Genomic DNA, 12,055 nt, shown 5'->3' with positions numbered 1-12,055 from the left:
TTAAGTACATATTTTGGTATTAATTTTTTTGCCTTAGAAAGTTTTCGCATGACTTTATCTTGTTTGCCTGTGTTTCATAAATAAATGCCATTGGCTGCAAAAACATAATGAAAAAAAAATCTTTCTGACAAATTTTGCGGTCTTATTGAATCAATCTGTACAAACAATCGCCGCGAAATTGAGAATCTTTTGAAAAAGAAAAGCACTTCTAAACATTGCTGCCGTGTTAAGAAACACACTAACATGGTTTTCAGCAAAAAGTATGAAATTCATACGAAACGTACTAATTTCTAGTAGTAGTAGCAATAGTAGCGGAATTAAGTGGTAGTACCATTCCCCATACTGACACATTGAGAATTTTGGGTATAATTTTTGATAAGAGACTTTCGTATAAGCAGCACTGCAACTATGTTAGATTAAGTTTAATTTCTAGACTAAATATCATTAAGTTGTTATCATCTAAGCATTCTTTTGTGCACATAACCACACTTGTTAATGTAACAAAGGCTCTAATATTAGGGAAAATTGACTTCGGACTCGCTCAACACTTCGCAAAGCAGCACCTTAAACTCCTACAGGCACCATACCATGCTGCAGCCAGAAGAAGCATTCGTGCATTCCCCACCTCACCAATAAAAGTAATCCTAGCTGAGGCCGGGTTGCCGGGAATTCCAGAGAGGGTAGAATACAATACGATGATGCTTATACCAAAGATCTTACACTGCAGAAATGAGACTCTATTCTCTACTATGAAATCCTGTCAACAAATGAAATCACAGACGAACAAGCCTTCTGCAATCTTTCGCATCGTAAGCTACATTAAGGAACTAAATATTCTATCCACGCCGAAGTTGAGTAAAGTAAAAATGCAGCCACACTGGTTTTTGCCTAGGTCCATACTCATAAGCGATTTACTTGAGCATCCGAAACTGTCTACTGGTGCCATCGAATACAGTCAACTTTACAACAAGGCAATTGAGCCTTTAAGGACGGAATGGGAATTTATGTTTACAGACGGTTCCAAGTCTAATACTAGCACTTCTTTTGCTGTAACAAAAGGGCCAGGGGTTACAATTTCCGTCGGTGCTCTACCCATGTACTGCTCGGTATTCACAGCCGATTCAGCTGCATTACTAGAAGCTGTATATTTTGCCTCTAAACACGAAAGGAAATTCGTAATATGTACTGACAGTAAATCAACCATCGAAGCCCTTTTCAACAGCTCCAACGATTCTCATATAATTTCTAAAATCCGTGAAGTTCTTTTTCGACATAAAAAATCAATTAAAATCATGTGGGTACCAGGACATGTCGGAATAGAAGGCAATGAGTATGCGGATAAAATAGCCAAGGCTGGCAATGATGAACCATTACACCTGTTTAATTATGTGTCCCCGAAGGACATCAAAAAACTTATACAAGAATTCACTACTTCTAAGTTTTCTTCAACATGGCTCAGCTACCAACATCAGTACAGAAATTATAACTTTTATGGAAGTAAGCCTCAGTATTCGCCACACATAGCGTGCCACAAAATCAAAACCTTTGTTCGTCTGAGAATCGGCCACACCGTTTCCACTCATTCCCATCTTCTAAGAGGTAAAAATCAACAAGCATGCCCGTTTAAGTTCTCACCAAAAGTAACTTTAATATTTCAGATATCTTGCAGTTTAAAAATGTAAATAGCCCATAAAACATAAAAATAAGCATTTGCACCTTTTTAAATTTTTGTACTATTAGCTCACCATATATCCAGTATAAGCTAAGCCGTAGGACTTTGTTGCCAGTGCTTTAATGTATAAGTAGAATAATTATTTATAATTGTTTTTCTTCTAAATAAATAAATAAATAAGTGGTAGTATACATACGGTTCTTATACACTACATACTACTATTTATATCGTCTATTTCTCTTGAAATGTTTGTATAAGTACCTATAGTGAGTAGTATAAGAAATTTTATGAGGCTCTTCTTCCCGCTTCATACTGGCTCTTGGTGACAACCCTCAACTAGCTAAGTGCAAAAGGCGCAATTTTACAAATCTCTGCTCTTCTCTAAGAGCCAAAAACTGCCGGGGAACACTAAACAATTGACCGACAGCTTCGTAGCTTCGTATAATAACCAGTACTGCATGTGCTGTAGTTACTACAGTTCGTAGGAGATATAAAGAAGAGTCAGAATTCATTATGTCCAGTACCTATTTCGAAGACTGTGCTGCTAATTTATGGTTGACTATCTTTTTGAAGACCTGTGCAGTGTCGTGATTTCGTAACAATACTGCGGCAACCTTCCCGGGGCAGCGAGGCGTATGAGTAACCTTGAGAGTAAATTCAATTGGAGGCTGACCGACAGTCTACTTCGAAAATTCACAGTACATAGTTGCTATAATATTGTAGTCGCAAATACTACAAAACCCTGAAGAGTGACAACTTCGATGTCTAAGAAAATATCCTTACTTTTAAAAATCGACCACAAACATTTCCAGAGATACACTTGCGGTTAGCTGATTAAGTCAAGTGCATTTTGACTAGTTTACGCTATTTTTCTTTTGTTTATTTAATGTTTATATTTTTTTTTATAAAAGTTAAGCACCTTACCTAATCAGCGTTACATAAATCCACATTTAAAACTTCGTACAAAATTTATGAAAATTCAACAAACTTTAACATTTGCACCCGTAAATTTTAAACTTTTCATTTAGAATTTTTACACAAATTTTGGGTATTGGCAGTTTTGTAGCTCATTAAATTTCAGTACGTAAGAGTGCAAATTTCAAGACGCTAAAAAATCGTGTTGATTTTTAATAATTTTTTTTTGCTGATGGTGCTAGGCGTTTTCTTCCATACAAATGAAATCGTCGAGCATATTTTATATGGAAGAAAATGCACAACACCGACTGGCTAAAAATTATTAAAAATCAACGTGATTTTCTAGCTCTTGAAATTTGCACTTGAACCCAAAAGCCATCAAAATCGAGTCGCGATGACTTATGTAGCTCCTAAACAACCCCTTCTTCAGATACATATGCATGTACATATGTATAATCATTTAGATCTAGAGCATTTTAGCTAAAACCGTCTGATGAGAAAATCATCAAGATCGGCGCTATACATACATATGTTTTGGGTATATCTCCTATACCCCTAATTGTTCAGATATGTGTCAGTTTAGCTGAGGCACTTTATGCTAAAAAATTTTAAATTTTATTTCCTTACATTCTTGAAATATATGAATCCCTGAGCGTAGCGGAAGACAGCACTGTCCTCAATTGTTCTATTCTACTTAAATTTAAAAAAATTTACAAGTACAGCAACATTTATAAAACGAACTCGGCTTCCACACAACCAAAATGAAAACCATTCTTTGCGAAAAACTCATAACAATTCAATTATTTCTACGCCGGCAACAACAGAATCAAGAGCAGCCACAAAAAAGAATGCACGCCGCGTTCACACAGCCCTAAAAAAAAAATACAAAGATTTCATTTGTGATAAATAGTTAACCAAAGTTTCATTAAAACTACCCCAACGTATGGGAATTGTACCCAGATTTTAACACAGTATTCACAAGAATACTGGTATACTTATAAATACTGTACATGTAACACCGCGTGCCATAATTATAAGCACACCGCATATTGACAAAATTTAACTATTTAGTTTTTTTTTTGTTATTTAATTGTAGTTATTTTTTTATTAAAATATAGTTTATTCTTCAACAAAAACTGTTTAAATCCAAGCTTCAAACTTTGTGCAATATCTAAAAAATAATTCAACAAACTTTCGCAAAAGTTTCGAGTTTTTTAATTAGATTTCTTAGATATATTTTGAGTATGTAGTGCAAGTTTAAAATAGTTAGGATTTACCGTTGATATTTTAGCATTTTTTTTGTTTGCGGTGTTGTGCATTTTCTTCAATATTAAGTATGCTCGATCAATGAATGGACTACAAAACTGCATACTCAAAATCATTCTAAAAAATCCAATTAAAAAGCTGGACATTTTTATGAAACATTTTTGATTTTTTTTTTTCAAATATTGCACAAAGTTTGAAACCTAGATTTATAAAGTTTTTGTTAAAACAAACTATAGTTTTACTAAAAAAATAACTATAATTGAACCACAAAAACATAAATTGTCAAGACTTGTCTGAATGCGGTGCGCTTATTATTATGACACATGGTATACATTAATACATAGTCACAAATATTCGAAATACGAAATTGCAATCGGATATAGTACTCAAGAAGTGTAGACAGATCCATAATGAGATTATTTGTGATAGTAAGTGCCACATGCTGCTTCGTACGGCATTGCGTTTATAGAAAATTACACTCATTTGACTTTGTAATAAAATCATATATGTATGTAGTACACAAAAAATGTGATTATGCATTCAATAAGATGAGTGCAAATGGAGCATAATAGAGTATACGTAAGTAGTATGGGTACGCCAGAAGCCAGCAGTCAGTCGGAAGCAACAAACGCATATGTACACTTCAAATTTCAATTCTTGATTTCAAAACTATTGAATTGAACACGTAGTAGTCAGTGTTGCCGTTTTGATCCAAATGGATCAAAATGATACGTTTTTCATCGAATTTTTAAAAGATACTTTTATTTTTAGCTTAGTATAAATTGTGATACATTGTAATTCATAAGTCGAGGGTAACTCTTCCCATCTTAAGACTTGTATGATTTTGTGGCCACAAATTACGTTTGTTTCCTTTCATTGAACATACTACCTTTAATCTGCATATGGCATCAATGTTAGCTACAGACAACTAGCCTGTTCCCGTACTCTAGGATTTAATCCGAAATAGTCCGAAGTCGTTTCCTCTCACACAATTATCATATATTTTGCGAACAATTTCTCACTCATGGAGTGCGGGAACAGGCTAATATTGTCGTTCCTTTTCCTTTTGGATTTTGAAGCTGTCGGATGTGGTACTGGGCTAAAGGCAGGGTCACACGATTGGTACATTTGCACAGATTTGTACATTTTGGCAGTTACAGAGTGGTGTTCTTTAGAAATTTGAGTTCAGATCAATAAACGAATTTCCAAACAACACTACTCTGTAACTGACAAAACATAAAAGTCTGTACAAATGTACCAATCGTGTAACACTGCCTTAAGAATTTCATTTAGAGTAATCCAGTAAGTATTGTGAAAATTACTTTTATGTGTTTACAGTGTTAAACATCAATTTGATATGTGATTTTAGTTAAGTATGCAAGTGAATTCAACTGTTACCGGGTATAAAAGCTTTATTTTCACTCTTTATTTTATATAAAAGCCAAAAAACATTAATAAAAGCTGTCAACGATCACAATTAAAAATTCCAGCTACCATTTTTACTTAAGAATTAGAAGTTTTATTGAAGATTGATACTTTGATAATTAAAATTTTTTTTCATGATACTTTTGATCCATTTTAAACAATTTTGATGATACATTCCTTCTGAACGCCGCGGCAACACTGGTAGTAGTTAGTAGTTACGCATGCACATGTGTAGTAGGTACGTAGTTTCATTACAGTCGCATTCACTCACATTTCAATTTTGTTTTTTTTTTTATCCTGCTTTTCATTTGTTGTTATTGCATATTTGTTTGCAAGCAGCCAGAAGCCAAAACATGCAATTTACTCCCGATATAAACAACTGCTGCTACAGTGCTGGCGGGATAAGGACGTCGCGTCGAAAGGCATATGCCAGCCAGCGCCCATTGACATTGACACTATGGGAGGCCAAAGACACAAGCGAGTGTCAGCAGTCAGAATCACCTCTATTTCACACTACAATATCTAAACATATGAATGTATGTATGTACATATGTACCTATTAGTTTGTTGAGAAATACTCGTTCTTCAGTTGGGAGGGGGACTACTCTCCTTTATACGACTACGAATATTGTACCTTGTAATATGAAACCCTTGAGCATTGAGCGTGCGATTGAAATTGCAACTGCCCGAGGTATCGTTTGCACCACACAAACACACTCATAGTACATACAGCCAAATAAACAATTGTAGCTAACACCACCCTATCAACAGAAGTGTCAAAATAATTTTCTACTGTTTCGCGTTTTTTCTTCTCGCCGCCCTTTAATAATATGTATGTTGTTTTTGTTGGTTTTTTTTTAGTGTCCATTGAGATACGGATTTGTGATTTCTGAGCTTGCGATTGTCGCATGGGAATACTCATATGCGTACATACATTTGTACATACATATAACAGTAACTGGTCCAACAATGTGCATACAAATGTACGGTTTTTGTGCCTGAAGTACGAGTACTTGAACATTTTTAGGTGTGTTACTGCTTGCCGATTCACTGATTTACCGATTTGTATGCTGTGTATGCGACTCACGGTAAACCCCTTGTTTAATTCCTTGTAATGGACTTTTTTGCGCAGTGATAAATGAAAAATTTAACGGTTCATATGGCACGTGAAGTACTAGGCACATACATACATACATACCACCGTGCAAATCGTATGAAAACAAACTTCATATAAATAAAAACAAAAAATAAAAAACAACCAAACAGTCAACATTCGAGAAAAATGCACTGCCAGTGGGTTATCGTGCGCCAGCTGCATTTATGCTTTAGTAAGTTGCCCACTGCATTTCGGCATTTCCATATTTTTCCTCACTTTTTTTTTTCTTGCCTTTGTTTGGTCGGCTTGGCTGCAGAATGCGCCAATTACCTTGATGACTTTACATTTTTCATTGTGCAAAACAAAACCGAAACGAAACAAAAACTTGCGCGCCCAAAAAAAAACAACAGGGTTGAACAATATGAAGTGCGGGCATCATTTATGGAAAAAAATGAAATGCTGTATACATTCAGCAATTCGTTTCCGCATAAATGCAGCTATAAATAAAAGCGAATCGATTTGCATGCACCTCGAGCATTGCCTGTTTATTTTGCTTGCTCTCCCGAGCGTAATTGCCAACTACTGTTTTACCATTCACTTTATGTAGATACTATTTGCATATGTATGTAAGTGAATACTAAAAAAAAACTCATGCAAATTTACACGCTATAAATGCATCAATGCTATCTTACCGCTGTATGGGTGCATACTTCCTGTAAATTTGAGAGCTTAAGGACTTGATATGAAGTATGTATTTCATAGTTTCCTGACGTATAGTTCAACTGGTCTAAAGAGTCCCATTTTGCAAATAATTGGCCCGAGCATTTACAAAATAAATAATAATAAGCCAAGAAGTTTAAATTTACATATTCGGCGCGTAAACATACACTCTAAAAAACGAATGTAAATTTAAAAAATAAATGTGAATATTGCAGTTTTTAGTAAATTTTACTTTTTAGTGCGCAAAGCTGACCGTCTAAGACTTTTTTTGTTGGGTTGAGTATTTATAACTTGCGAAATTCATCTACTATTAACCTATATAAGCAACAGGAAAATAATCACCTACACAGGAACCTAGTATAAAATCAGTCCCACGTATATTGACACCTGAGTGTAGGTACGATCGACCAATCTCGGCAGCTTGTTCGAAAACGCCCTATCTCAGAAAACTTTTAAGGATGCCCTATTTCAGAATTAAAAAAACACCCTATCTCAGCACTTGGTTGCAAAAAGGCCCTATCTCAGAATTCGGTTCAAAAATGCCCTATCTCAGCTGAAAATAGATTCAAAATGTGCTGAGATAGGGCGTTTTTGAATCGGCAGCTGATATACGACGTTCTTCAATCATATTCTGAGATAGGGCTTTCTCAACTTCATACATAAAAAAAAAAGCTTTTAAGTTGTTTTTTTTAAGTCAGTCTTGGTTGCTCTTTTTAAATTGAAGCTAGGAACGCCCGAACGGAAAAATATTCTCCTTGAAGATTATTATGAGAAAGTGGAAGGCATTCAAAAAGAGAAAATATTTATAAAAGAAACATTAAATAAAAAGACTTTCACGTAGAAGAAGGTGTTCCTATAGAAGTATAATAAGGCAAAAGTACCTAATAATTTAGAAAAGTGTAGGACTAGGCAATAGTTATGTTAAATTCTCAAAAACGTAGAGCAGGCGCTACCCAAATAATTTGTACGTAATCGGGAAGTTTTAAAGGCTTTGTCCAATAAGTACCTTTGTCAAAAATGATAAGGTCGACGTTATGAATGAATATTGTAAAGACGCGGAATTATAGCGTATAGTACTAAAGTTTTTTACAAGAGGCCGTATCTTTTAAGCTCCTACTTTTAACTGCGTTGGATAGATGACTACGAAGGCTGTTCATGACAAAAGACAAATTTCTGATTCAAAACCTACTATACTTTTTATACAGAAAAGAGTGCGCCAGGATGGAACGTCTGTAACGCAGGAAATGCCCATATGCATAGACTGAATACCTTTATTGTGACATTTGGAGACCCCTGTAATCCCACTCACCGTAAATTAAAAAATTTCTCAGGAGCCAACTACATAACCAATGAAAAGTCTATCTGATTTTATGAATCGAGTTTGGTTTTGCAGTGTGAGAACAAGCACATAAGAAAATAAAAATAAAACATAAAAATTATAATAAATCGCATTTATGAGTTTTGAATGGCTAAAAACCTTAAACAAATTTATTTTAAGTACTAATGTCTCTCAAAAATTTGGAGGAACTCACTGATGTTGAACTGCATCGGAAGCTGCTTGAATACGATTTCCCAAATGTCCCCATAACGGAAACTAGCCGTGGTTTTTTGGTAAAAAAACTTCAAAACCATCTGAAAAATTTGAAAAGTCGGAAACTTTTAACAAATAACTGTGTGACATTACGAGCCAGGCAAGAACTGGAAAACTTTGTTGCCCAAGCAAATGACTGGAGTCGCCACAGCATAGGCGCTGAGTCACGAATTAGAGACGCCACAACATTCGCAGCTTCGGAACAATCCGTGAGCGATGGAGACGATATTCGGAGGGAAGATCAATTACACCAAACAATTTCGAACTCCTTACATAGTCAAAACAGAAGAATTCGTGCCATGTCATCAAACGAACCAGTTTCCACTTCAAGTACTGACAGTCCGAGTGATTATTTCTCTATGATTTGGAGAGTTTTGGGTTTGCAAGAAAACTATACCAACTGTGTTTGGTGGGGCTTTACGATTTTTTTCATCTACATCGCATTTATATATATGACAAAAACTACTGATATGGCGAAATATATAAACGAAGGTAATACTCACTACGTAACCTGCGATACAAAAGATCCAGCGGGTCCTTTGCTACGGCCACCTTTTGTATGCATTGAAAAAGAACGTCTAGAACCAGCTTTGGCAATCGTGCGGAATCTGATTAAGCAGCTACGTAGTCGCACCGAACGCCATTATTGTTACGATCAGACACAACCGGAAGCTATGACTGTGACCGAGTTCGTAAGATCAATGCTAGAAGAGGGTCACACGGTCGATGTGCGAAACATCAAAGATGCGCAATATCTAATTACTTGCAATCCGCAATGGAAGCTCGATATGGTCGATCACAGAGGAACGCCAACAATTTTCAATGGAGTAGACAAGATACTCTCTGACGAAAATACATTTTTTATTCTGAAGCAGCTGCATTTACCTATTAAGTGTTTAGTATTGCTTAAGGCACATCGGCTGCTGAGTTTCGTTGGCAATGTGACCCTTCTTATGTGTGTGGTGTTGATGCTGTACCTTTTGTACCGCTATATGCGTGGCATTCAAGAACAACACCGCCGAGATGTGCAAAATCTGATTCAAAGCATTGTTGAGGAGCTGCAGCAGCGTGCTTCTGATAGTGACAGTGTTAGCGAACATGAAGTGATTGTGAATCATTTGCGAGATGAGCTTATACCTGTGAGTACACGGAAGTGTAAGCTTAAATTGTGGAATGAGGCTTTGAGAGATCTGGAAGAAAATTATAGTCAGATCAGATTTGATGTGACGGTACGTTGTGGCGAGGAGTTTCGCACAATGCGTTGGATGGACAATACCACGCAATCAACTAATGGGCGTATAGGCGAAGACGGGGAAAGTTCAACTGAAGTGGAAACCAGCTGTTAAATCTATAAACGTGTGCTGAAGTGTTTTTATTTGAAGCTTATCAGAAATATGTATACTGAAAAACATTATTTTCATTCTATATATTTGCATATTTACTTTAACTTGATTGCATCAGTCTCAAGATTTCTTTCATAGGTTAAAAGTTGGGCCAAACTCATGGCGCAGTAAACAAGTTGAAGTAATTAGGCAGCGTTCTCTGTTCCTTTTTTGATATTCGGCTATCGTATAGACTATATTTGTATAGTCGGCCTGGTTCAGCGGATGATTTATTCCTATTCCCAAAGACCAGTAGTGGAAAAGTAGGTGCAATTGTACTTTTTTCAGCTCTTTTAAAATTTGAAAGTACATTCGGTACGTAAAGATGACTCGCTATATAAATTTTCCAGGAATTTTTTCCCCCATGCAGTTGTACCAAACCAAATGCACATTTATCCATCTAGACTTCTCGCGACTCGCACTCGAACACATCTCTTCTTTATCAGTAGTGCAATACATGAAAACAGTACGGGTGCCAAATTAAACAGAAAATTCTGCAGAATAAAAGCATTCTAAAAGGTATTGAAAATGTCCTTTTAAAATTTTACCCTTGAAAATCCTTAAAATTTTGCAAAATTAAAAAAAAAAATTATATGTTAAAGCCTAATCTACACTCGACCATATCCGCGAATTTTGTGCTTCAAGCTTTATTAGCTTAAGAAAAATAAAATTAAATAACAGGCCATTTGCAACACCTATTCGTTCTCTTGAACCAAATTTTTTATTTTTTTTCAATTCTGCCGAATTTTTTCTTTCATTTGGTAGCCATGCTGTTTTTCTACAGTGCACTGAATTTTTTAAATAATTTTTGGAAGTAATCATATATTTGAGATTACAAAGTCCTTTTAAAAAGTCCTGACGTTAGAGAGGAAAACTGAAAACACAGTTTCAATATATTTGGCTCATAGTTTCGTGATTATTTTTGTTTCTTCATGCGTTTTGAAATTTTTTTGTTGTTTAATAATTCGCGCAACACTGCGATTGTGATTGCAGGTCGAACAAGCCCACTAACGTACCTAAGCAAGTAGCGATACTTACTCAGTTTAAATAGTATATTTCGAACTCTGGTCATTTCCTTTTCAACTTTTAAAAGAGGAAAAATTTATGCCCAGCTTTTACTTTTAAGCAAATTGGCTTATAAAAAAATATAACGCGCGCATTTTTCAGACGACCGAGCGCAACACCCGCCGCCAAGGCAAGCCAATTACCCTACTTCATTGCCAGCAAACATTTTTGAAGTTTCGTGCCACGCGGGTTCAATGTTTATTTGTATACATTGTATGCTAGTATTTTATGTGATATTCACTCGCAATGCAGCAGCTTTTTGCCAGCTAGTTTTTCGCTTCCTACTCTGCAGTTTTGCATTGTGGCGCGCGGCAAATTACCTTCTTTGTACCTAATAATTTATGCTTTGATATACATATATATATATATATTTTTTTCATATCAGCGCCTCAATTACTATTCTTTGCTTTTGTGTTTCCTGTATTGCTTTTCCTGCTAAAAATTATGAACCGAGCCCGGCTGTGGCAAACCGACCGGCATCTTTGTTATGGATTCGTTGCGCCTTTTTGCCGTGTTGTAGTTGGGTAGTCGTCGCGCCATTGCCTTGTATGGATGTTTTTTTTTGGTTGGTTTTTTTTACCATTGCCGGTATTGCTGTTTGTTTTCATTTGTTTACATTAGTTGCAAACTGTGTTTTTGTTCACTCCAATTTTTTTTTTTGTTGGTTATTGCTTTTTGTGCTTTTGTTATTATTGCAGCTGAAGGCTTTCAAATGTGTGCTTTACCTACATAGGTGCCTACATACATACATACACATGTAAAATACGCTTGCATCGAATGCATATATACATATTTACATACTTACATAAGCACATACATATGTACCTATTTATGCCTCTGCAGAATTTGTTGGTTGCATTGTGCAATTTCGAATCTCTCAGTGTGTGTATGTGTGAGCTTACCCGCCCATTCCGCCCATTATG

General features: G+C 35.7%; 2 protein-coding genes across 5 annotated transcripts in view; one reads left to right on the top strand and one right to left on the bottom strand.

Annotated features, from left to right (window-relative positions):
- The window catches only part of Lac (septate junction protein lachesin), a 67,816-nt gene that overhangs the window by 43,541 nt on the left and 12,220 nt on the right, over positions 1-12,055 (bottom strand). The gene's annotated exons all lie outside the window — the stretch shown is intronic.
- LOC108363529 (inner nuclear membrane protein Man1-like) lies at positions 8,558-10,091 on the top strand. Its single transcript, XM_017616916.1, has one exon. The coding sequence runs from the start codon at positions 8,598-8,600 to the stop codon at positions 10,029-10,031; it is 1,434 nt and encodes a 477-aa protein (XP_017472405.1). The 5' UTR covers positions 8,558-8,597; the 3' UTR covers positions 10,032-10,091.

Source organism: Rhagoletis zephyria, unplaced genomic scaffold, assembly GCF_001687245.7.
Source record: "Rhagoletis zephyria isolate East Lansing unplaced genomic scaffold, Rhagoletis_zephyria_1.1 Rzeph_scaffold_00029, whole genome shotgun sequence".
Classification (NCBI taxonomy): Eukaryota; Metazoa; Arthropoda; class Insecta; order Diptera; family Tephritidae; genus Rhagoletis; species Rhagoletis zephyria.
The sequence above is the reverse complement of the archived record's forward strand: the minus strand, read 5'-3'. Positions and strand labels throughout refer to the sequence as shown.

Bases quoted from the DNA above. Each gene is read 5' to 3' on its own strand.
- LOC108363529 (XM_017616916.1), top strand. From the start codon at position 8,598: ATGTCTCTCAAAAATTTGGAGGAACTCACTGATGTTGAACTGCATCGG.